The sequence below is a fragment of the Diadema antillarum genome, unplaced genomic scaffold, assembly GCF_040938485.1.
Source record: "Diadema antillarum isolate AM-2024a unplaced genomic scaffold, OU_Dant_1.0 scf00000089, whole genome shotgun sequence".
In the NCBI taxonomy this organism is placed as follows: Eukaryota; Metazoa; Echinodermata; class Echinoidea; order Diadematoida; family Diadematidae; genus Diadema; species Diadema antillarum.
The window spans coordinates 359,361-387,351 of NW_027270978.1; the positions used below are offsets into that span (position 1 = coordinate 359,361).

The 27,991-nt window shown below is 39.3% G+C and overlaps 2 protein-coding genes across 2 annotated transcripts in view; one reads left to right on the plus strand and one right to left on the minus strand.

Moving 5' to 3' along the window:
* On the minus strand, positions 1 to 13,365 carry LOC139718125 (methylglutaconyl-CoA hydratase, mitochondrial-like). The gene is made up of 9 exons (XM_071629610.1): positions 13,302 to 13,365; positions 10,371 to 10,438; positions 9,463 to 9,550; positions 8,308 to 8,487; positions 6,317 to 6,373; positions 4,050 to 4,237; positions 1,438 to 1,488; positions 1,045 to 1,092; positions 1 to 197 (listed from the first exon to the last, which is right to left on the minus strand). The coding sequence occupies exons 3-9, from the start codon at positions 9,548 to 9,550 to the stop codon at positions 120 to 122; spliced, it is 690 nt and encodes a 229-aa protein (XP_071485711.1). The 5' UTR covers positions 10,371 to 10,438; positions 13,302 to 13,365; the 3' UTR covers positions 1 to 119.
* Positions 13,366 to 13,839: 474 nt separating this feature from the next.
* LOC139718126 (mitogen-activated protein kinase 14B-like) overlaps positions 13,840 to 27,991 on the plus strand; it is a 40,546-nt gene continuing 26,394 nt past the window's right edge. The window contains exon 1 of the mRNA XM_071629611.1: positions 13,840 to 14,120. Coding sequence (XP_071485712.1) covers positions 13,969 to 14,120 — 152 coding nt within the window. The 5' untranslated portion in view covers positions 13,840 to 13,968. The remainder of the gene's footprint in view (positions 14,121 to 27,991) is intronic.

Consider the following 27,991-nt stretch of genomic DNA (forward strand, 5'->3'; position numbering starts at 1 on the left):
AATATCTGCAAACAAAGTTGGAACCCTAGGCAGGCCTTTCAACAAGAGCTACGACCTTTGTAAAGATTTCTTTACAATTCTTTGATCGTTGCTCCACCACCAGTAGACACTGTAAAACCTCATTCTCCCTTGAATTTTGGCTTTCTCTTTTCCTTGAAAGCAATGAGACCCTCCATGCGATCCTGAGTCGGAATGACCTGCAGAAAGACACGAGTATTTGAGAGAGACAAAGAACAAAGAAAGACAAAAAACTATTAAAAAATAATGAATTACTGTTTTCAGATTTTGAAGATGTATGTAAATGTGTTTCAAAATGAATTTACAGTAGGTATTAATGACATTTTCATTTTTTAAAAACAATATTCACACTTTGTAAGCACTATGTGCTTTTGAGAAAGATATTCACGTAGTTTAAAAGTGAAATCACCCACTGCAAATCTCACAACAGAAATACTGGTAATAATAGATAGCAATGATTCAGTGGATTCATTCAAGTTGAAACTTGCAAAGAGTGGAGGGGGTGCATTGACAACTCACTGAAATCAAGATATCAGACTACAAACATTGCACACACATTACATTGAAGAGATGACAGATACACCTGTACTGTACAAATCCCAAGCTAACCCCTCACTTAGCTACATTCATGCATGTATACTCACAAACTATAGAATGTGTAACTTGTGCTCTACACATCGCAAAATGCCCTACTCCTGCATCCTAATAATCATCACACAATATTGTTCTGAGACCTATAAATTCACAGTGCAGACTGGACAAAACACAACTACTGGGACCATAAGTTAGTATATTTCTATCACTCTACACTTTGGCCTCTTAACAAAGTGAGGAATTTTACTTTCTGACAATCAAATCGGGATCCATCTTTCATTTCAACATAGACCTGGCACTGGTGAATTACCATCACTGCACTAGCTTGCTTAATTAAATCAGAAAAGAAGAAAAATGAAAGAAAGAACAGAGGAAAGGGAGAAAGACAAGAAGGATGGAAAAAAGAAAGGATGACAGATAGTGAAGCCCTACCTGAGCATAGTAGGCTTCTTCAAATGCCAGTCCTGTTGCCAGATCGACCTGTATATAGGGAAAAATGATGAAGACATGAACATGGTCAGGACTGACGCAGGTAATGTTTGTTAAAATATATGATCTTCTTTGTTTGTCATGATGGCAAACCAGTATTAATTGGCAGTACAGCAAGTCATATGATCATTAGCTGATCACGTTTGGCTTTCACATCTGCATATCATTCCGACAAAAGTGGGAAAAACAAACAAACAAAACTGTGATCAAAAATCATACTCCCTCCCTGTCACAGGAAAGATATAATCACCTGAAAACAAAATTCATAGTTGATGAAAATGGCAACTCATTTTAATTATGCTTTTTCCCCCAGTTAGACGGAGAATTTGTGATTACCTCATTTCCTTTGTTCACAGCTTTCTTCACCATTCTCAAGGCGATTGGACCCTGGAAAAAAAGAAACAAGGAAAAGTAGAAATTACGCGGTGCGTAATATATGTCCTCGCCGGAAGTAGCATTTAGTAGCAAAATGTACAATATAGGTAAAGAGATCAAGGTCAAAGGTCAAAGAAGTCAAAGGTCAAAATTCTGTGTTGAAGTTTTGAAGCCCTCACCTAGTGCCATCACATAAAGCAAACGGAATCGAAATCGGGTTAGAAATGGCGAAGGAGTAGCATTTTGTAGCCAATGTACAATATAGGTCAAAAAATCAAGGTCAAAGGTCAAAGAAGTCAAAGGTCAAAATTCTGTGTAGAAGTTTTGAAGCCCTCACCTAGTGCCATCACCTAAAGCACACTGAATTGAAATCAGGTTACAAATGGCGAAGGAGTAGCATTTTGTAGCAAAATGTACAATATAGGTCAAAAATCAAGGTCAAAGGTCAAAGAAGTCAAAGGTCAAAATTCTGTGTAGCAGTTTTGAAGCCCTCACCTAGTGCCATCACCTAAAGCACACGGAATTGAAATCAGGTTACAAATGGCGAAGGAGTAGCATTTTGTAGCAAAATGTACAATATAGGTCAAAAATCAAGGTCAAAGGTCAAAGAAGTCAAAGGTCAAAATTTTGTGTAGAAGTTTTGAAGCCCTCACCTAGTGCCATCACATAAAGCAAACGGGATCGAAATTGGGTTAGAAATGGCGAAGGAGTAGCATTTTGAAGCAAAATGTACAATATAGGTCAAAGGTCAAGGTCAAAGGTCACAACTGAAATTCTGTGTAGAAGTTTCAAAGCTCCCATATAGTGCTATCATACAAAGCAAACAGAATCAAAATCTGGTTAGAAATGGCGAAGGAGTAGCATTTTGAGGCAAAATGTACAATATAGGTCAAAGGTCAAGGTCAAAGGTCACAACTGAAATTCTGTGTAGAAGTTTCAAAGCTCCCATGTAGTGCTATCATATAAAGCAAACAGAATCAAAATCGGCTCATAAATGACAGAGAAGTAGCAAATTGAACATTTTGATCACACACGGACGCACAGACGGACGGACGGACACACAGACACACACACGTACGGAGCCCGTTTCATAGTCCCCTGCTCGAACTCGTTCGGCGGGGACAAAAAGCAAGGAGGAAATATAATTAGATAATTGTACTCATGCAAATCCATGGTTAGATATTTCTTTAACTCACTTTTCTGTTGGTGACATGAGGTCTGAAATGCAACTTAACCCTATTCTAACGGGGGGCTGAAATTACCCCCCCCCCCCCCCCCCCCCCCCGCCTCGACATTTCGCACCATGATTCCGCAACTCACAAAGATTTCATGACTTTTTTTCATTTAAGTCTCCCACATATTTGCATATATGCATGTCGACCTAAAAACAGCTCAAATTCACGATATCGGGTGCAAATCCAATGCAAATTGAGGGTTTGTTTTTTAGTTAAATTTTATAAAATTGATATAAACTAAATTATTTCCACTTTTAATAATTGGAATTAATCAATTCTAATGTAGATAAGCTTGAAAAAGTGCCTACAACAAATTTTGGTCAAAAAACAATAGAATACATTAAGAAATTAACAAAACAATAAAAAACAAAAGAAATTGACTTTGATTGTCCTATTTTCTTTCAAGAAAATTGTTTGGTGTGTCTTAAGGAATTCTGACACTAAAAATTAGCAATCCTTCAGTCTTTTTAATGGAGTTACAGATGAAAGTACAAATTCTATGCATAAATTTACAAAATCAATTTATCAAAAATAGAAAATCAATATTTTTCTATTATGTGACCATGTAATCTCGAAATTGACATCTGGCTCTATGTTCAGGCAAAATTTTGCGGCGATCCCGTCATCAGCGGCCAAGATCTGAAGGGGGGGGGGTCAAATTGACCCCCCCCCCCCAGTTAAAAACTTGGTCTCAAATAGCCCAGTTAGAATAGGGTTAAGTAATGACAGTTTTACTAAAGGGCCAAACAGTACACTGTTTTAACTTTATATGAAATTGCACTGGGGAGCAGTCTGTTTCCTTATTTATGTGCAGATTAAAAGACTTGCTTCTGTATGAAACCTCCTGCATCATATCCATGGCAGACTTTGACTTTCATTCACTCGATTTTACTCCAAATTAGGGCATACACACTTTCTATTTCAAAAGGAGAATGGCAACGAAAACTGCGTGTTACACAATGTACCTGTGATTACCAAGCTAGAAAGGACTACCCATAAAGGTGACCACAAGAAAGCAAATCATCACTTATAGGTCATAAGAGTACTCATACGATTCTACAGAAACAAGATTGACAAAGAAAGGTGTTGACAGCTGCACACAGTGAAACTGTACTAATATTAGGTAGAGACAAGAGTTGTGTGTGTATATGTGCTGGTGTATAATCAGCCCGCTGGTGTGTTACACTTATAATTTGTCTTCATGCACATGCATGCGAACTTGTGTATGTTGGCATGCATGGGTGTGTTTGTGTGTATGCAGGTAGGGGAGAGGCGTATGGATGTGTGCATCGTATTCTTCTTAGATATCAGTCAACGAAAGCCAATTGGTAGTCGTACCTGTGTCGCTATCTCTCGGGCCAGGGCAAGGGACCGGGTGTAGGCAGCTTCTTTGCTGTCATCCTGGTCAACACAGTGGTTGACTAGTCCAATGCGGGCTGCTTCCTGTCCGTCCACCACTCGCCCGGTGAACATGAGCTCCTTGGCTACCGATGGACCAACCAATCTGGGCAGCCGCTGTGTTCCACCTTCACAAAGATAAAACCACAAAAGATATATAAATGCATTGTCCTCTCATTTCCTGTCTCCTTTATTTTTTCTCTGATTCTGGATAGGCCGATCCCCACTTCTTCTTTAAAAACAAGCCAAGTACCAAATTGTGTCTCGCCCATTCGCGTACAAGAAATTAATATTTTTCTAACTCCCAGAAGTTCATTGACCCACCTATGACCTTTGACCTTGTGGTGACCTTCAACTCCCCAAGGGACATTTACCATCCAAGTCTGGTCACAAACGGACAAAGGGATCAAAAGTTATGAGCCATAATCGAAACGCGCCATAAAAACTTAACAATGGGCCCTAAAAATTTGTTGACCCCTTTCTGTGACCTTTGACCTTGTGATGACCTTTCATTCCCCAAGGGACATCTACCGTCCAAGTTTGGTCACAAACGGACTTAGGGATCAAAAGTTATGAGCCACATTCGAAATGCGCCACAAAAACTTAACATTGGGCCCTAAAAGTTTGTTGACCCCTTTCTGTGACCTTTGACCTTGTGATGACCTTCAACTCCCAAGGGACATCTATCATCCAAGTTTGGTCACAAACGGACAAATGGATCAAAAGTTATGAGCCACAATCAAAACGCGCCCTAAAAACTTAACATTGGACCCAAAAGTACGTTGACCCCTGCCTGTGACCTTTGACCTTGTGATGACCTTCACCTTCCCAAGGGACATCTACCATCCAAGTTTGGTCACAAACGGACAAAGGGATCAAAAGTTATAAGCCATAATCAAAACGCGCCACAAAAACTTAACATTGGGCCCAAAAAGTTTGTTGTCCCCTGTCTGTGACCTTTGACCTTGAGGTAACCTTCAACTTCCCAAGGGACATGTACCATCTAAGTTTGCTCACAAACAGACAGATACATCAAAATTTACGAGCCATAAACGAAACGCGCCCTAAAAAGTTAACATTGGGCCCTAAAGTTCATTGACCTCTGCCGGTGACCTTTGACCTTGAGGAGCCCTTCATGTTTGGTAAAATGTGTAACTTCCCTCCAAGTTTGATTGAAATTGAAATCCTCAGTAGAGAGTTACTAAAGTTTTTGTGGCGTTACGGACAGACGACGTACGGACGGACGACGGACGGACGGACGACGGACCTTTATCTCCCCACACCTCCGGTGGGCTCAACAAAAAAACTGAAATACAGAAATTAATTATAATGTAGCATAAGTGATACAGCCGTATCAGGGAATACCCCTCCTCCCCCAAGGACAATTACCCCCGGCCAAAATACTGGTTAGTGATAAAGTTAGAATAGAGATTACTGTTAGGGTTAGATTTAAGGTTAGAGTTTGGGTTAGGGTTAGGATTCGGGTCAGGGGAAGGGTCTGGGGTAATTCCCAGGAGGTAATTTCCCTGGACCCCATACAGCTCTTCTGCTCACCAAACCCAATGTATGATATACTAGTACTACATATTTTGAGCAGAAGTACTAAACACAAAGTGCACGTAAACAAAATGTTTTTCTCAGTATGGATATTTAATAAAGGTTGTAGGTGATCTGCGTACCCTAAGCGGAGCCTGTTCCCATGTGGGACTATACTGTTTCCAATTGAAGGCTCCTTCAGTTTTCAGGAATAAACCCTTATGTGAGATATGCACTAAAGAAATTGAAGTTGACATCTGAATGTAAAATATCAACTTATTCTCACATCTTAATATAATGTTGGTTGGTTCACTGAAACACACAGGAAATGATGAAAATTGACAACGCCTATGTGGGTTGAAATTCCTCTGAACTCTACAGGTATGTGTGGCAAAATAAATCCACACAATTTATTTGCTGTTTTGTTGACAATTATCATAACAAACTAATTTCTCCTTCAAAAGATTTGGTTTTTGAAGCACTACTCACTCTATACATAAAATGTATATGCATTTATATCATTTTCACATCCAATCAATGAAGATACACCTAAGATGTATATCTCCATTCATGACATTTTCACATCCAAGCAATGAAATTTTACTACATATTCACTGATTTCAACAACTTGAAGGGATTTTCAGAGTCCCTCATGACAATCATTCACATACCTCCTCCTGGAATAATGGCGAGTTTGGCTTCCACTAGTCCCATTTTGGCACTTGAAGCTGCAAGAGAGAAACAGCACATCAGAATCGCTTCAATTTGCTGCCAGTGAACATACAATATGCCAATGAATACATGGACTGAGAAATGGACTACACACTGCAAAAGTCAAGATATTGGTAAGATGTTTAGGTACAGCCAACAAACTATGCATTCATAGAGAAATATAAAATTCTATTGGACGAATATCAAGTTCATTTCCTGAACCAATAAAAAAGGTAACGTGATATAAATAAAGCATACAGTATTACACTGAGATATTGTGTTCTCTGATTCATATAGTGGATTAAATGCATGCCACTCTTGCAATGCTGTCAAAAAAAAAAAAAAAGACAGACAAACATTCACAGGCCTATTTTGTGACATTAGTCTGTACAGAAACATGCTGTCAAAAGCCTCTTGAACAAAAGTTTCTGTCAGCAAGATAAGTTCATTTTGATATGAAATACTACAGACCTACACATGGAATATTTTGCAGTCTGGAAGCTTTGTTTGTGTGCACACGTGTATGTTTTTCTTTTCAATTTAATGCATCACTGAATTTGCATGACAATGATACAGACGAATGGAGGAGACAAAGGAACACATACAAGAATACCTTTACCCTTGAAATCACTAACAAGCAAGTTACTGTAAAAGTGGTTTCTTTCGCGGTGGTTTTATTTTCGCGCTTTTCGCGCTTTGAGGTTGAACCACGAATTTAACATCACGCGAAAATGTTTTGAACTCGCCGTTTGTTACAACGCTATTGCGCACATGCACACACGAAGATTCCGCGCACTGAGTGTATTGATGGTCAACACACACACAGCGATACCGCACAATCTTATAAAGTACTTGAGAGACGGGATTTCAGGTAAGTCTGTCTTTAATTCTAATTTCTATTTGATAAATAAAAGAATAATTGGATTACAGTTTGGGTCTTCATGTGCAAAATAAAGCTTTTGCCGACTGTGAATTCACAGATTTTGCCGACCGCGAATTTAAACACACGCGAAAAAGTCGGCACCGATGGAAACCACGAAAGTATCTGTACGCAAAAGAAACCACTTTTACAGTAACTGAAAGCAATCCAGCATGACAAATTAATCACCTAAAATTTCCACAGCACAATACAAACATCACAGTCATTTCACTCATTAGCAACACTAGCAGAGCTCACCGGTACCAACGTACATGCATTATGCTCATGACTGTGGTTTCTTTTGGATGAAATGAGTAGAGCATTTTGGACTTTGACACAAGGCTATACTGAATATGAAATATAATATTTACACAATATTCACTATGGCAACACCAATTTCATTTCTTATAAATTTCATTTATTCATTATTTTTTTCTGATCTACAACTAACAAGGCTATTTCAGAGTGCTAAAACATTGGCAAAGTAAGCACATGAGCAACCAAGTATGAACAAAAAAGTAATATGCTGGCCCACATGTAAAACAGGAAGCAAGAAAGTATAATGATAGTACATCTCGGCTCTAAAGGAGCAATACAAGGACAAAAATTCCCAAATATAGTGTCAATATAAGCATGGTCATTAATTTCAAAACTCTGGAGAAGACGAAAAAATGTTGAAATGAAATAAGGTGTAATAACAAAGTTGCAAATGTAGCTCTATCAAATCCGCAATGAGCAAGAAAAAGATATGTACATATAGAGGTGGAAAGGTTGGTATTCTATAAGTGAGCACATCAGAAGTCTGCAGCAGAGGACTGGAGCAATCTGAAGTCAGAGTCCTGGTTACCTTAAAATGGATAGAATGGCAGTAGTAAAGAAAGATAAAGGTGTGCTGAGTCTACATTCTGGCAAATGCACAAGCACAATCAGCATAGCAAACAAAACCTATCAAGGAAACAGCATGATATCATCAAGCCAGCCCAGGAGAAAACATGCATGTTTGTTTGTCATTGGATTAATGGACTGTCTCACCAGCTACCATCATGTCACATGACAGGGCCATCTCTAGGCCGCCGCCCACGGCAACGCCGTCAAGAGCCGCTATGGTAGGCATGGGCAGGTCACCGAACTCGAGGATGGTCTTGCGCAATCGTGCGACAAACGGACCAACTTCTTCCTGTGGCATCTTTATTCGTTCCTTCAGGTCGGCTCCTGGGGGAACGTAAAAACACAGTCGGGAGAGGGAGATAACACATCAGTGCTATCAACTGCGAAAGCGAAACTGCAAACAACTTACAGGCGACTCTCATGTCGCAGCTTAGTGCCATCTCCATTCCCCCGCCCACGGCGACCCCGTCGATGGCAGCTATGGTCGGCATGGGCAAGTCACCCAGATCCAGAATCAGCTGGCGCCCTCTACTGACGGCTGGGCCCACCTCGTGCTCCTTCATCATGATACGCTCTTTCAAATCCGCACCTAAAGTGTCGGCACATTGGATCACAATATACGTTCCTTGGCATTTCAGGACTACTGTAAAAGTGGAAATTTTCGCGGTGTTGAAATTTTCGTGCATTTCGCGCAACCAGAAACTAGCGTGAAAATAAAAGCACGCGAATACTTTTGCTTGCCATATGTTTCAGTAGTTTATGTCTTGATTCTGCGGAATTAAAAACACGCGAAACTCTTCTTAGCCGGCTGAGCGCAAAAAGTTAATCGCCGGAAAATGTCCACTTTTACAGTATCTACTTCTCAAAGCAAATTTCTGCATACCTGTACTACTTACATTGCCCTTTAGAGAGCTAAATATGGGAACTAGTGACACATATAATTATAATTGTCCATGTCAATGGTTTTACATATCAACATACTGATCAGAGCCCTTCTTCCAAGCTCAGCAGATCAAAAATGATAATGATGGACTATTATCAAAATAATCTGAAGAACCATGATATCTAATTTTGGTAAAAAATGGGAACATTTGCAGAAAAACATGCTCTATCATTTCAGAAAAAAACTTCAAAATATACTATCTAACTTTACATAACTAAAGACATATTGTACTAATGCACAAGTCATCAGACTCACTTATTATGGCTTTGAGGTTGAGTAATATAAAATGTCATCTCAAATGAAAGAAGACTACAATGTATTTAATGAAAGCAAAGGATGAATTCATGGATCCAAACCTGCACAGAAAATTCCAGGGACTTCACTTCTGATGACAACTGCTCTGACATTGTTATCAAACTTTACCGACATCACCGCCTCTTCCATCTAGAATGTAAAGACAATTTCAATTTAAATTTATTTTCAGCTTTCATATCAAAATGTCACATAATACAAAAACTACAAAGTCTTACAAATTAGGTGAAATGTGCTGGGGCTGTATCCTTTTGTTATTTAGACTAGCAGCCAACAAACAGAATCGAAAATCACGACTTTTTCTTACAATATCTAATGTTTTAAATAGGCATAGAATATTTCCCAAAGTTTGTTGAGAGTAAAAGCAACTTTTGTACAACCCAAATGGCATCAAGAAGTCTGATTATTGCACTGACAGCTTGTACAGTAAAAGTTACTATCATTTTCATTTGGAAATTGCTATAGCAACAGGGCCCAGCAGGTCTCAAAACTCAAATAGAGTGTATATTGTATGCTGAGAATTGAGGTGTTCCTCCTTTATTTTGATTTTTTGCTGAATGTGTAAAAAACAAACAAACAAACAAACAAACAAACAAACAAAGGGTCCAGCAGGTCTCAAAACTCATAAAGAAGGTATACTTTATGCTTGGAGGATCGAGTTGTTCCTCTTTTATTTTGATTTCTTGCCAAATATGTAAAAAACAAACAAAGAGTGTACAGGTATCTGTAGAATCTAAGCCATATACATAAAGACATTTACAAAGATAATTTCTTATTCTGATGCACCAGATACTGGTATATCTTTATATACGTGTAGCTGGCACATGTATTGCAAATTTCATGATCTGGATTTGTCTTTCATCCCTTCCTTCACTGGAATGATGAACTTTTGTCACGGGTGTTTTATTTGAGAGAAAATATTTCATAAATACAAATATCAAAGGATACTTACTAGTCTTAGAAGGTTTTTGCTGATTGCATTCTTGGCTTCAGGTCTGTTCAGTCCAAGGACAACAATTTCTGTTGTTAGAAAAAAAAAAGCAATTTTATCAACAAACTGCTATGGGCGCATTATAACATTCCACACTTTTTCTCACAAATTTTGAAGCAACTAATAGTGTAATGCCCTATTATGCAGTATTCATGTGTGTTTGTAAATGACACATTCAAGGTGGAAGGATACTTGGCGATTGTGAAAAACAATATCTAGGGTCTAACTGCCAAGTAAATGTTGTACAAGGTCACTTCTGCAAATATTGTTATGGTTCACTTTCCCACTGTCCGGTGATGATATACCGGTACATATCTACTTTAAATGGTATACAGTGCAATTCCAATATAACAAACATGGTTTTAACAAAATTCCGGTTACAACGCAATAAGAATCAGGTCCAACATTATCCTTTCTATGTTTTTTATTGTTTATTTGTTTGGTTACAACGAAATTTCAATATGATGAAAGAAAATTACCGGTCCCAAGGACTTCTTTACAACAGGAGTCCACTGTAATTTGAAATGTAGTATGCCTACATATACATTGTGCGAAATTTTAGTGAAGGGTAAACAGAATTTTTGTCTACAAGAGAAATAGATACAGATTTACAATTCTTGTAACCATAAAATCTTCAATCTGAACATAGACCATTTGTGTGTGCCCGTCTCAAACCCTCAAAAAGTTGCAGATTAGGGTTCTCAGTTATGGACCAAAATGGCCATTTGGGTTGACTGACTCAAACTTTTAATGTTTGTCTTGCATGGGAGGGTAATCCCTTCTCTACCTTTTATCAAAATTTGGCAACAGAGAGAGAAAAAAAAAAAATTCAGGTATTTGCAGACAGTTTTTCTGGACCATTTTTTAATCTTTTTTTTTTTTTTTTACAGGTGCTGCTTCGCTTCATTTTTCACTGATACTTCCGCACAGCACGCCTGAGTGACCATATCTTTAAATCCTCTTTTCTCCTTTTTGTATGAAACTGCATCTCCTAACTCTCTAGTCTTACACAGACATCTCATCCGGTCAATGGATTTGAAATTTGTGCACAAACCCGTGATGTGTGCGCATGCGCTGGCAGTCAATTCAGTGTAGCTCTCCCAGGTTCCTCTCGACCGGTTCACATTAAGTCATCAATTCGAACAGAAAGGGACGTTTGGCAGAACCAAACGTTGCACGTTACCTGTTGTCAACACTTTAACTTCACCTGTAAGTCTTCAAATTGAAGAAATTTTTCGATTTTAAGTTGATATTTATCCGCGATACTATCCCTGTCATGATCCTGAATGCTACAGTCCGCAGCCTCATTACGCTACGTAGTATACGTTTGGGGCTGCTGCCCAGTGCTGGTCGCATTTACATCTTTTAATTGCATTTGGACCTAGGCCTATCATAAATGACAAATCGTCCATGAGTTGCCAACTTTATAGATAACAGAAGTCATATAAAACAGACAGTGTTCTAGTTGTCTAGTGACGTGTCTGACTGTCTATATTGTTTCTACTAAACGAGCATAGTCCCGGTAGCGTAGAGGGCGCTGTTGATGATACTGCCGATCACCATTAGCATTGAGATACGAAGATTACCGAAGTTGAGCTGTCATCAAGAGTATTGTAAAGTGCGTAGCTGTTGCCAAGTAACATTGCCTTCATTGTCTTTTCTGCGCATCGTGCAGTCTGTAGTAATGCAAGGGTGCGTGCATATCAGTTCGGGAAACCCACTCACAAGGGGGGCCCCTCCTTATAAGTAACCTGTCCCCCTTATAAGTAACCCCCGGGGCACCCCTTATAAGGAGTCTCCACGCTTTTTTGCAATGCAACGCGAAAATGAAAGGACTGCGGCAATTCGCTTGATTATGTCCATAAAGCTTCACAAGTTTCCTAGTTACTCACGAAATTTGAGCAAAATCGGTTCGAGGCATCATATCTAAAATCATGGATTTAAATGCGATGTCAAACGACCCATGCGAATGCTGAAATGCGAGCGATTACTGGCGCGAGTGTCGCCAGGCGCGGCGGCGCGGCAATGCTTGAGTGCAGACGTGGCGACTGAGTACGGAGACTTTCGTTCATTCAGGTGGCTTTAAATGAAGGAAAAATAACAAAAGTAACGAAATAGTCAACCACCTACCTTTGCAATTGGTATGCATATATACAAAAGGATACGTTCCCATAGGGTTGTCCAGTTGAAGTCGTCCCTAAACAAAAATTTTAAGTTGAAACTTGCAAGTTTCGCCGATGAAGCTTGAAATTTCCAACAGCTCCCGCATTCAGCACGTTGTTCAGCGCAGCTCTGCGCAGCTATAAGGAGGGGCCCCCCTTGTGAGTGGGTTTCCCGAACTGATATGTATGTGCTTGTTTAATATTATGACATCACGAAAGAAGTTTGCTAAAGCTGTCATCCCCCTCAGCTGAATCATGAGCTGAACTGTGATCCGACCACTGACTAACGTTACAGTGAATCGGACTTCTTCGGACTCGGGGAAGTGGGCCAAATACAAAGCGTAAGCGCTAAAGAGGAGTCGATAGCGTAGGTCTCTATAAATTTAAGCATTTTGATAAGTAGGAAACTTGCGCCGTGCGCCCTAACACAGTCACCGGGACCATGCACATTTGAACCATGGGGGCATGATGATGGAGCCCTATAAAATTAGTAATGCTGCAGCTAGGTTCAGTATGCATGCATCCGCATACACGCACTGGCTGTTGTTTATTTGCACTGCACTGCTGCAGCTGCAGAGCTGTAGCGAGTAGGCCTCCTGCAGCAAGCTACAGAGCATGCCGCGCCGCCGCGTTCAGCCCGCTGCGCTGCTGCGCGCTAGCTGGCGCTGCATAGCAGCACAGCATGATTAGAATCAATCTGTTTAAAAACTTGAAGTAAAATGTGACAAACCTCCATCGTCGAGGTAATTAACACGTAGGTCATCGGGGGATGAACTATATCTACACGTTTGAGTAAGCAGATATTGTCTCCTTACGACTGCTCGCGACTTTAGCAAACCAGAACTGGCAGAAGATCGCAGCAGGAGTTTCGCCATGTAAGTCGCCATCTTGAAAACCACGCCTCCTCCTCGCTCGGCTTGCCAGTTGCCTTGATATGCAGGTGGTATTAAAGAAAAAATAATAATTCTAATGCAAATTAAAAAACAGAAGATATCCATTTCATTTTGTTCAGTTAGATATTTACTATATTTTGATTAATATTAATGTTTTGGGCAATTACCTTCAAATGGGACAAAATCATCTCACTTTCCCATTCGATTGTCATGATTGTAAGTTGTGCATCATATCATATCATGCAGCGCACGCACGCAGCGCATGCAGCGCGCGCATACGAGTGAATGAACGTACTGTACATACAAGTACCAGGGAGGTGCAATACGTGCACCTCCCTGGTACGTCGTACCATATACTGTAGTGTGGCTGTGAAAATCAACTCGCAAGGATCCAGGAGGATCGAGACGCCCTAGAAATCGGCGACAGACCGTGAAACTTTTACGTGCTACGAACAGAAAGAATCGTGGGAGAATTTCAAACATTTTCTTCTTCGAACAGGGGAGATGCAGAAGAAGATGTCTGCTTCCAATCCCAATGCTCCGCTGCCGTTGCCGCCGGGATATCATCGCATGGAACTGAACAAAACCGAGTGGGAAGTCCCTGATCGGTACGTGCAGTTGGAGCCTGTGGGATCAGGCGCCTACGGACAAGTATGGTGAGTACAGTACATATGGATATTTCTGCTGCTGCCGTCGAGTCTACACGGGACACCATGCACCACCACCAAGCACCACCCGTGCTGCATGCTGAGTGCTTCATAGTTCATGTCCAATGTAGCTGGCAGAAGCACTGTAAATTACTGTGCAGGGCAGGGGGGGGGGGCATGTTTGAATGGGTTGTTTTGGTTGTGTTGATTTATTGTTGTCTTGATTTATCGCCTTCATAGGATAGATAAAACCTAAAACTTTCGGCTTGTAACGCCCTACAATGTACATCTTTGAAAACTGGGAGTGGGAGTATTAAAAAACCCCAGTTTTCAGCCAGCCTCCAATCCATGTTTATGGCTCCAGATTCCGGACACTTCCTTCACTTATCACAAGCCAGCAAATTCTACTGTCACAAAACATGCATATAATTTCACATCATTTCACATAATAACTGGCACTCTCTTTCACAACAGCTAACAGGAAAGTACCTGAGCTGAGGGAAATGTTGCAATTATTTCAAAGTTAAGGCAGTTGTGTACTTTGAGAAATAACTAGCACGGTGATCTGCACTGCTGCAAGTGTGTGCGTTATATGTGCTGTGTGTGTATGTGTGGATGCTGGAGCGAAAAAAGTCTGGAGATTTTGTTAATCCTTAAACTGAACAGCATGACTGTGGAAACACAAGGACAATTCAGGGTCACCATTTTGGTAGATTTTGGCCATGTACTGTTCGATTGACAAATTATTGCAATCAGCAATTAGCGGGATATTTCTGCCCGTCTGAATGTAACCAAAGAATCTCAAGATTCAGATCACAATCATTATCCCAAGTGAATGCGGCTATGGATTCTACATGTATATTGTAGCTAAGAGTTTGGCAGTCTACAGGATCCATAGGATCTTCAAACAGTACACAGATATTCATGTAAAATTCTACGTAACAAACCAAAAAAGAAAAACTGACCAGAAATGAATATTATTCATTAGTACGTATTGAAGTAAACCTCACTGCCAGGATGTATGCCATTATCAGAAATGTATTTGTACTTTCATATCCATATCAGTGTCAATTGTATCTCAAATTGCAGCAAATCACAGTATATAAAGTAATAGCTAATTTAGAATCACTTCCTGAAATATGAAGCAAAGTGATTAATGTGGTTGATATCGACATCAGTTTTCTTGTCATATGGTGTATTTAAACAAGCCACTCTTTGCAAACATGTCTACAATGTGTAGTTTACTATCGCAGCTAATTTTTTCTGCTTGCACAATCTGAAACTAAAGTTAGCCTTCTACAGTGTATATTATGCAACTTACATTATCTTAGTTAAGTCACTGGGAGCTAAAAAATGATGTACAAGTAATGTACAAAATAAAAGAAGACAGTGAAGCTAAGGAACTTTGAAGATTTTCAAATTTACAGCAATATGTACAAAAAATAAAGATTGCACCAGGAGTGAGGTTGACATTAGTTGACTCCAGAGAATTTTCAAAATTTGGCAAATTTCTCTCTGAACTGGACCAGATGGGAGAAAAGCTACATCGAATTCGCATCCGCCTAGTCTAGTCAACGCTTTCACAAAAAAAACTAGAAAGTGCTGAATAGAATCCTGATCCCTGTTGCATAGTATGGAAAGACTTCCATATGTACCCCCACTATTATACACCTAGATCTACATTGTATGAGCTTTCTCTGAAGTCCGCATTTCATTAGGACACCGAGATCAATGTTACCCTAACTCTAACCCTAACCCTAACCCTAATCCTAAACTGAGTAAACTCTAATCCTAATCCCAAAGCCACCTAAACTTATTCATGTTAGCGATTGTTACTGATACATGATGCATAGCGGGGGGTTGACCGAAAGATCGGTCTGTATCTGTCCGTCGGGGAATGTTCCGCGGAGACTGCGTCTGGCTTCACGGATCCCCTCCGTATACAGACCGAAGTCAATGATTGCGGCTCCTGTGTGGAGTAGTCGCGCACAGATCAAACGTTACGATAAACCAAATTTCAGACAGCTTTTTTACATTCAAACAAGTATGACATGACATGACACATTATGCAGCAATATTTGGGATAAATTTCTCACATTGTGCAATCGAAATACTCACACAACCTCGGTTATAATGCAGAAATTTTATCGATATCGCAACATCGCCGTTCGCGAGCAGTAAGTCGCCATTTTGAATCTATAACAATTGCTAAGCCAATCACATGCGAGGTACGTGTTTTAGTAAAACAAACACGTAGAAACTACCTCGCATGTGATTAGCTAATAGATTCATAGTGTATGTTTCTGCAGTTTGAATGTGACGACGCGACAGGCTGTGTTTTACGTTGAAAATTCTCCTAAAATGTTGGATTATTCATGAATCTGGTGAGTGTAACGTATTCTTAAAAAAATAAATTCACCATACAAGCTTAAATTTGCCGACCTAGGGCCGTGAATTAGACGCAATCGAGAAGGGTGAGGTACCTCACCCAATTTTCCATAGAGACAGTGGTTAAGAACATCCACACAGCAATGGGTACTGCAACCTTCCGTCTGTCTACGGAGGACAGCGTTAATGGCAAAATATAAAAGAGTCCTCCGGACAGACGGATCTTTCTGTCTAAGCGGGGGGTACATATGGAAGTCTTGCCTATAATATGCCTTTCAAGTGAGAATAACTTGACAAAGAAAGGTTTGTTTGAATGAGAATGTTCGCAGAAATGACATGCCCTTACATAAAGTGGGGACACTACAAGTGTACATCATAGTGGGTAGGACTTTCAGTGTGAGGTCCTGATTTAAAATCCTGTCAAGTGCCTAGTATGTCCTTGGACAAGATGCTTTTAACCACCATGTCCCTCTCTACCCAGATATACATATTTTAAGTGTATACAGTGTATCTGGCAGTGCCCTCTATGGAGCAAAAGCACCACTGAAGAGGTAACCCTGGATAAAGAAGACCATATTATCAAATTACCATCATAATTAAAAGCAAACCACAGAACTGTATTAAATGCTGAATACAAGTTACTATTCAAATAAATCTTGTATCAGCATTAATAGTGCAGTACTTTACACTGACAGACTAACACTTCATATTAGGCGTAAACCTTGCTTCATTATCTGTGATAAACATTTGTAGTGAACAACTGTTGAGGTATGCTTGAATTCAGCATTTGTAAAATCAGATTTCATTCTTGTATTCCGTACATGTACAATAGTATGCTAGTCGGCAGCGTTTATGCAAGGGTAAATGTCAATTACAGCTTCTGTAATTGTAAAGCAGGGGACCTTCAAATTGTTTTAGAACTTTCTAGGGGCCTCCCCCTCACTACCCTCATATTAAGTAATCAACCTCTGTGTGAAGAGTCCTGTGGAATCGGAATATCATCAGATTTGAACCCAAACTGCCAAAATATAGTATGTGTAGCTTTCAGAAATGCCCAAGTTTGTTATACAATGTAAGTGGATCCTTTGTCCACTTGTCTTTGAGTAATAAGGCAGGAAATCATTATCAGCCACATGAGATATGTACACTGCACATCTCATACAAGCATATTAGTGATTTGTCAAGTGAAGTTACACATTGTAAAATGTGCTATTTCCTAGTCAGTGAACTTGTCCCTTATGTTTTATGAAACTAGGCTACTATCAGAACAGGCTTACAGAAAGTTACTTGTATATCATTTGCTGAATAAAACAAACACATTTTCAAATTCTACTTCACAGTTTGTTTAACCCATCCCCGTCAGCTCCCACAAAAAACGTGGTTTTTATTATTTATGACCAAAAGAGGGCGTCCTAGGACCTCAGGCTTGGCCAGGAGCTGTAGAATAATTTTAGCCAATCACAGAGATCCTTACTGGGACTCAGAAAAATAATTTATGCAAAGAAACATATTTTAGAATGTCTCTTATTGGCCAAAACACCTGCCAGGGGTTCGAGCCTGCTGAGAAACTAATCAATATTCATGTTTACAGCGCGCATGTATCTTTGTTGCCCCAGCAACTGCAGTGATTTCTTACGCGCGGTATCGTGATATCGATCTCCTCATAGAGTGCTTGACGATATCTCCTTGTGTGTGTACGTGTACTGCTATGCTATGCTTATGCTGGGGCGGGCACGGGGGTGTGTGTGTCGAATTCCATTTACGTTAGTGAGTGTGGGTAACTTCTCTAGGTTTCCCGTCCATTTCTCTCTCTCTTTTCTCTCTTTTGCTTTCGTATCATTCTATATCTTTCATTCTCAGAGAACAATCGTACTTCTGAGAGTGTTTTGTTCATTTTTTCTAAGTGATTATCTCGTTTGCAACAATTTAGAGGTGAGTTTTTGTCCTAGTGTTTGTTGAGTTTTTTGATTGAACACGATGTAGCTTATCTACGTATGTGCGCATAACATCGTAGCTTGTGTGGTACCCACTCGTTTGTTTTCCGTGTAAGCATTTTTGCCGTAGTGTCTTCATCGTTCGTCTTCTAAGCATCGTGTTTTCACCCTAGTTTTTCTCATCGTAGTTTTTTACCTCGATTTTTTTTTGGGTGCAAGATGTTCTGTGTATTTTTTTCTACGGTAATATGCCATCGTTGATGATCTTCGTGTATTCATTACTAGTTTTTCACCTCCGTTTCATTTTTGTGTACAACTAATGTCTGACGTGGCGTAGTTACAACTATGTTTAGAGCTAGTAGTTAGCTAGGTCTGCGATGTCTGTATCGTTTGCTGATATGTTTTGTGAGCTGAGAGTGACTATGATGGGAGTGATATTCAGGGTTTTGCTGTGGTTGAGGTGATGGCAAGATGTAATTTATTTTGTGTAACCATGTATGACATTGATGATGGCGAGTAAAACTACGACACGAGTAACCTAGCCTAGGCCAATGCAAATGACGAGAGCTAGACACTGAAGAAACGGGGGCTGATGCTCGCTCGTGCACGGGAGTGGTCTAGAGACCTGCATTACAGTTGTGTATTTATTTTTTTTTCCTTTTTCTTATTCACTCGGGTATTGTGCTACCAAAATTCGTGTCTCTGAAGAAACTCAACCAAAAGCTTGACAACAAGTTTGCATCAGGTCTATTCTGTAGTACTAGCACTAGGTTCTAGATCTAAATCATAATGGCGATGCTAATTTAGTTTTCATTTAGAACTCGATGAAATCCATTTTCTTTGCTCATTTTTCAACTGATAAATTATTTAGAACTGTACTTAAATTCTGATGTACTGCATTCACCATTGTAATAAAAAAGAGCCTGCTGATCAGGTGTTTCATTGTATCCTTTTCATTTCCTCCCTATCCTTTTGGTTTCCTTCCTGTCACTTTCTTCTTTGACCCTGGATGGAAAAAAAAATCCCATCTTGCCATGTAAAGACAGAATACATAACCATCATGAAATATCATGACATTGAAGTAATAATAAGAAATATTCAAGTGACCAAAATACTTGTTTGTGAAAATAAATAACAAATGAAAGGTGATTTCTTATGGAGCAGTTCTTTCAAATGTCAAACAGCTTCGATAATGAAGCAAGTGAAATCTGAAAACTATCCTGGCAACAAGTTGAAATTGATAGGGAATTCTGACAAAAACTGTCACACCATTTGATGTTTGAATTTGTCTTTTTATTGGATGAGGTTATAAAACTAAGTGCCGCCGGTAAAATAACAATCCTCTCAATTTGAACAAGAGCAGTAGGGTGGTACACTAGTACGACTCAGTAAACAGCTGATTATTTATGCATCGTATCCATGGGCAACTGCGGGGTAACTGCAAGAAGGCGCAGGAAATTAGACTTGAGTCAAGAACGACTATTTATTATTATTTTTTTATTCAAACTATTTTTTTTTCTTGGACTAAAAAAAGACCCCAAAATATTTCATATTACGCTTCTAAAATATAAAATGAATATATGAAGTCTTTTTATCGTGATTTTATGAAGAATTAGAATTATTAAAAAAATATAGATACTAGACGGGCTGAACAAGGAAGTCTAATTTCACCCCAAGAATTTGCAACACACCGCATCTCGGGTGCATTCCTAGCGTTCTTGCCGCACTCTCACGATCACTATCTAGCTAGGCCATGTGCACAAGCCAGTCACATGTTCACAGTACACACGTTGTTAGCCAGTTCACCGATCTCATTCCTGATCTCGTGCGTGTAGAAAATTCTCTCAAAACTAAGCCAGACATGATTTTGGAACATACATTACAATGTCAAGACCTTTTCAGTGGACTTTGAATTCGCTATTTGTCTGTTTTAGCTCTTGAATGTACGACTTCGAACGTCCGATTTGTTTTTCACTACACCACGTGGAGTCCCGGGTTTTCTCAGCCCCATGCTTCTCCACACATGCACGTCACGCACTGTGTACCTGTGTACACACACAAGCCATCGCGATCGAAGTTTGAGCGATAGCGATAACATGTGCGGAGCAGACATGCGGATTTCAGCACAGGGTAAATGAGTAGTTGAACGTATCACGATTGTAAAACAAATCTTTTTGTATGTCTCTGCAAATTTGAATTAGGCTATCTCAGCATAGATAGATTATGATACATTACAAAATAGATTAGCCATAGCAAGAACTTGCTTACATGAGAGTTATTAGATAACGTTGCAAAATAAAAACCCCGTCATTGAATGGAATGTTCCAGAGCTATCTCGGGGGCGGGGGGGTGGGGCTCGAGGACATTATGGACACGTCGATTCGCAAGTGGGTAAGATGTGATTACAGATGGCTTGAAATGAAGAGGATTTATCAATGAAATACACAGAAACAATATTTTTTCATAATTCCTGCCCAATTTATTATTTCTTTTCATAAAATTCACATAAACTAGTGCTGTATTGAGTCAACTAAGTGCATATTAGCACGAGTGTACACGCATCATCCCTCCTGCCTAGTGGGAATGACACAGGCAGTTTTTTCCATGACGTATGAATGCTCTTCGCGTGTAGATCGCGCCGTAGGGAAGATCGCGCCCAAGTTCATGGCCAACTTACTAGGCAGGCACGATATTACAGATTACACAGAGGCCCGTACGTGGATGGGTTAAGTGCTTGGAAGCAGTGACATTACATGTATATCACTTATAAGTTTGATGATACAATGTGTAAGTACTGTAATTTGCATTGTTTACTGATGATGTGCAATAATTTTTGGATTATTGCAAGTGATGAGGATACAGTATATTAACCTCCATTCGGTCACATCAGATGGATCATATTTGCAACCTAAGATGTTGATACCAGTACAATTTTTATGGCATTCGTACATCTCACTGTAGGCTCAAAGTGTTCGAATTGTTTACCATCTCATTCCAATCCATAAAATAGATCTCCAGCATCTACAGTAGCAACTTTAAAGGTCCTGTTTACCTTTGGGAGCAGTGATTTAAAAATGTTCCAAGATATCACATTTGATGCATATGCGCAGGTCTATTGTATCACAAAACATCCTACCATATAAGATTTTTGCAATAAAGCCTAAAGTATAAGGAGATATCAGTTTTTTTCTCTTTAAACCGTAACTGTAGATGGTTTAGTCTGGAAACATTTTTATTATAACTATTGTTCATATTTTGTGTATTGTTCAACAATACTTAACATCAGTTATAAATACGAATTCAGATTTTTACAGTGGTTGTTTCTATCCCTAGCTCACATTTTAGAACTATTTTAAAGCACTAATGCAGGGATTTTTTTTTTCTTCTGCAAATGGTAAATTATGCCTTTAAACACATAAATAGAAATGAAATATGAATGTTAAAGTGTGGGAAATATTGCATTTAATTTCCTCATGTCATACTTTGTCAGACAAACACGATTGGGCTTTATCTTTCCAAAGTGTGATATCCTTCAGATTATACTGTAAGTCAGTAGTTTGAAGGGGGAGGGGGTGGGGTAGTATCCCTGGCAGCAACCACACAAATCCATGAAGGCATGCTGTGCTGTTTATTCAGGGTGTGTGTAAAAATGGGCCTCCTGTTATATCAGGTGAATACTATTTCAGGATACCATGTTGAGAAACAAAACAAATACATACAAACGAACATGCAAACCAAAGCCTGTCGTGTGCGATAATATTGTGAAAATAAAGATTTAAAAAGCAGCTCTGATTTTACGTGCCCTTGTAAATGTACATGTTTGGTTTGGGACTCAGGTGATGACATTAGGGCTCTGAGAAATTTACTTGTACATATAACATGCAATTGTAGTAAACCATGTACATGTACAGTTTACAATATAGTTGATTTAATTAATGTGTGAATGCAATACAAATGTTTTCAAAGTTCTCAGTATATAGTTTGTAAATCCACCGATTTTGTAATGTACATTGTAACCCTGTATCTAATCATCAGCCTCTGAAATCATCATATTCCTGCTGTAGTTTGAATTGTATTTTTCCTACTTTTTTTGCTGACTGTTGTGGTACTTAACGGCTTGCTGGTGTGCCCCATGCAAGATCATTGATGCACTAAACAGTCACAATCTTGTTTCAAAGGTAATATTTGCCTCAAAGTCAAAATATCCTCAGTAAAGTCAAAGCAACTGATCAGTGAGAGCTTGAGAGAAATTCAAACAAAAAGACTTGATGTTAGAGTACCGGTAATGTCATGACATTTGGTGTTGATGAGCCAACAATATCCATATTTTATATATTCTTTGTACTGCAACTGTGTAGATCACATCTATAGATCATAGTGTTGTTTGATTAGAAATGCTCTCTCAGAAGTCATGGACACCATTGAATGGAGGAACCAAATACTATGTTTTTGTCATTAAAACTAACAAGCACAAAGCAACTGCAAAATCATTGTAGGCCCTGTAAGAATTGCATCATAACCCAGTCGCAATGAATATTTAAGTTGTGTTCACTGATTGTTAGGTTTAGATGACTTAAAGATATTCCAATAATTGCTACAAATTTTCAGTGCTGTGTTTGCTTCCCAGCATTCACAGGCGATACCTGGTACATTTCTCTTTGGACTTTATTCTCCTTGATGCTATGCCAGTTTTGAGGACCAGAAAAGGGGGCCCCTCACAAATTGCCTTTAATTTACTGTCTGATACTACTAGTCAGAAGAAGTTGCTAGACTATCAGTACCCTTGAATTTGTCATTGAGTATGTTAAACATTGGCATTTTGTATGCATACTGCTAGCAAATGATATCATTCTAAAGCCATTGTCCATGAATGTGGACATTTATAATCAATTTTAGCTGTGTCCACAGAGTCGGACTGCGTACTGAGGCATTACCCTACGTGCACCAGGTACATGTAGCTTTGTGATCAGGGGTCAAAGCGCGAAGCATGTACTAGTACTTGTAGTGATGGGAGAGAGCCTATCTTGTGAGGAAATGTGTATCTCACATTCTTTGTAGATATTTGACACATACACCAGCATTCCTGTGGTGCTCAAAGTGTCGTGATGGTATTTTGTGAATTACATTAGGCTGAGGAGGAGCTTGTGGAGCGCTACTGCTGTCATGTCTTGCCCTCAGCGAGAGATGATTGCTCAATAACATGCACCGATCTTCACTGGCCTCCAGGGATGGGTAAACTAGCATTCCATCAAGCCGTGCATCTTCCACACACGCAACTCACACAGATACACACAATCCATTATGTCTGGCCAGAGTAGCGATCAGCATTTCTAGACATCGTACACCATCAGTCATACATGTACAGTACATGTGCAATATAGCCCTCGCAGTTATTGCGCTGCATTGGGCTACGTGCTTATCTGTCAACAAGACTGTGTAAATATTTATGCAGACCAATGTTCAGTGCCCTGCCGACATTTTATGAAGGACCCCCTTTGGAACTGAAACTGCTCAGAAATTATGAATACATTATGCTGCAAAATTGCCCTTGCAGTAACCCGAGCTGACCTATAAGCTTAGGGAGGAAATTAGCCAAGCCATTAAATACGAGCAAGTAGATTCAGTATAAATGCAGAAAGATCAGTGAAACAGTGAGCATTAGAGAAAAATTTGGCAGTCTTTTAAAAAGTTGTCACTTTTTATTTCAATGTTGATTTTCATAGTTCCTTGTGTGAGCCTGTCTAGATGGGAACCCTACAATTTATGATATCAGAGTACCAAACAATATCAAAACAATTTTGCAAGAATGTAGGTATGGGGAAAAAAAAACACCAAACAAACCTGCATGAAGTACACACATTCCCTTTACTTACAACTGAGACATGTCAGGGCAAATAGTTCTACAGGCCTTCCAGAAGATCTTCTCTTGATAGGTCAATTGCTGTTTGATCTCTTGCTGTCTATCTTTCTTTCTCTTGTCATTTGGTTTGGAAATTTTACCTTTGACCAACATACAAGAAGGACTACCACTTTAAAGTGATCAGTAATGCGTCATACACAGATGGTAAAGACAGACTTTAGATGGTCTGCATTCACGCATACAATTGTGCATCAGTTTATTTTTGGCTGCTGTCATAAAACCAGCATAATATCGTACCCTAAGGTAATAAATTACCAGAGAAAATTCAACTCGTCGAGATTGCAGGAACTTTAACTACGATATGTTACATACAGTATATTTGAGTAGTGCCATAAAATAATGAACCTGAGTGAAGTTGATTTAAAATGCATTGGGCAATTTCACCCTGTTCGTGTCAGATGCAGGTTTTATGTACAAGCTTTTAGTTCCCTTGTGGTATAGCAGAAACCCATATATCCCTGACCTTCCGCGCATGTGATTAGAAACCAAGATGCTGGGTAATGAATAATCACCTCACAGATTATGAATGGCATGTATCTGTCACTCGTGATAGCATGCCGTGTCAGTAAAATGCATTTTGTACACATGGAGATCTCATTTCCATAGCTTGATTTTGAGGATAAATTACAATAATTTGATATATCTAAACATCAATTCATGTATTACCCAAGTACTCACATGATGTTTATGCCTACAACTCCCCCCCCCCCCCATTGTTGGATTTCTTTGTAGCCATAACTGCATGTAGTAGAAAAACACCTTTTCCTTTCTGCACAGTGTACATTTTATTTCGTGAGATCTTGTTCTTGTTTAGACTGCAAGATTGTCTCCTAATGTTCCATGCACATTAAGTGCATTAACCTCTGGAAAAAAAACAACAACTAAATGAATAAGGCCAAGTAAAAAAAGAAAGTAGTTTCTCGTCCGGATCTTTTGAGCAAGGCGATGAGGGAGGTCCTTACTATTTGATATCTTACTATTTTTTCGAGGATTGTCAAAATTAAAGTAACATGTGTTTCTCGTCCGGTAATTCTGAGAAAGGTAACGAGAGAGGGCTTTACTATTTTCTATATCCAATTTATGAAATGAAATATCACTCTGGTATGCGGTAGCTGTGTTATGAGAGACCAGGTCCCAAGTGTATGTCTTGCCAGCAATCTGTGCATTTTCAAACAAATAGATATAAATATGTACCATACTTGAAATGAAACTTCATGTATGCAGAATTATACATTTGCTTTTCCTTTCCACTACAAATGTCAAGGGAAAATGACCATCTTAAAACTGGTATTTAATGTTGTAATGGCATTTCTGATACCAGTGTACTTGCAATTCTGATGTATTGTGCTATTAATTGAAACAGGTATAAAACACTCTATCAACAAATGTACGACTGAAATAAATTCCATGATATTCAAAACACTGCTTTATTTATCATTGGTGTTCGTGACTTTTTGTGTCCACACAGCTGCGCTGATAGGCCTATCTGCATCTCGTCACAGTACAATTGTAGCACATTCAACTGGAAACTGGCTGGTACATGGATGTCAAAATGATACTGATATAGAATTATAGCATTAAACATTTAAAGATGTTTCTTCGTGTTCTAAAAAGACATTTGATAATCACTCATCATTTGGATGATGAATGATTCAATCACACTACAGGTGATAGGACTCACGGCCGTGTCCATGAATTTACATCGTAAAGAAAAGTATCCCGCAGAAATACGAGACAAACCAGAATCCGTGGAAAAGTTATTCATTTTGTAGATACACCCATTTAATAATTCTACATTTGCTGGAAAAGCGCATTCATATTTTCTTCAAAACCGAATACTAGTATATCGCCGTCAGATGCAACGTTACAGAGCGGAGTGTTTGGGCCTCTACACATTCGAATGTGTTCATGCGTGCATGCAGACAGCTGACAGACCAGGGGGATGGGGACCCTGACAGCTACAGACATGTGCACGCATACGCGGTCACGGCCGGCACGGCCACTGCACTGGCACCGTACCTTCCGACACTGCACACACATGCATATATTCACAATGACATGAAAATGTATACATACAAACTCGATACAATCCTCACAAGCATTTGCACAGTACAATTCATCCGCTTAAAATATGAGAAACGGGGAAAAATACGAACAATGCGCGAAATATGCGTGGAATATCAGCGATTGTTCGAAAAATATGTTGCCGCTATCGCGTTCACGACGTACCGAGTGCGCTGTACATATACATCACAGCCCAGGCCCGCCGCGCGCCCATCCAACTACAGTTCGACTACGTCGACTGCTTTGTTGGTCATTCCTTCTTGCCGAGCTCGCAGTGTGAAATGCATGCGTTATATTACATGCGCACTACAGAAGCTACAGCAGCTATTAAAGTAGAGGACGCAAGGCGTATTTAGCAATGAGAAATCACGATTGGTAGGTGAATTGACGATATTTTTTTTTTTCGGCGGCCGAAAAAATAGTAAATATCCAAAAAAGTCGATGCGGCAACTGAAACTCGATGCGGGCGGGGAGCGGGCTGGGACGAGAATTATGAATTTCTTGGTATTTTCAGCGCCATTTTGAAAATAGTAAATAGTAAAAAAATCGATGCGGCGGCCAAAATCGATGCGCGCGAGGACGAGAAACTGGTTTCTTTTTTTACTTGGCCTAATATAAGACTGGGGAGGAATGAAATAAGAAAGCATGTGTACACTATTAGTGTAAATAGGGTTTGCTTAAAATTATCACAAGTTGTACTTGTACTTTTCACTCAGAGTGAAGAAGTACTTGTGCCAAATACAGTGTCTTGACATTATCAAGTCCAATTCAAAATTAGAAGGGGAAGCAATAATGGTACATTTGTGTTTGTTTGTTTGTTTGTTTGTTTGTTTGTTTGTTTGTTGTTTGTGCAGCAGTATTTACTGCATGTAATACAGTGTTGGTACATTGTATTTCCAAGTACACCATGTACACTTGTACAAATGTTTGCCGTGATACCAACGGCAAACACTTCTTTGAGGGGCCTCTCAAAATGCCATGGACACCACATGTAAACAGGTCATCAATTCTAGTGTCAAGTGTTTAAGGGGCAGTTCTTTAATGCTGCATCTCAAAATGCCATGGACACCGCATGTAAACAGGTTGTCAATTGAAGTGTCACCTCACCCCGACTGTGTCAAAGCTTTTGAAATTTAGGCTGGATGCAAATTGGCACAATTCACTTGTATAATATCATTACCATCATGACAAACTGCCAGAAATATGCTCAGATGTTCATCACTCTGGATAGTGCCAGAGAAAAACTCCTCATTACCTTCACCCCTCCCCCCCCCCCCACTTTGTTGACTGTGATTTATGTACCTCTATCTGCTGTAGTAAAACTCTCAAATAAACACTCCCATGAATGTTTCTCCTAAATTTGACAAAGAAGAGAGTGTAATATACATGTAGAATGTTTACCACGTCACATGCCTGTGCAAAACAGCTCAAAACATGAGTCACAATTTTGTGTTCAAATAAAGATATGCTGATGATGCCAATATTTCACAAGGTTCTATAAGTCTTTATCAAATTTCCATTTAATAAATGAATTAGAAAAAAAAAAAACATTTGTGTTATATACATTGTACGTG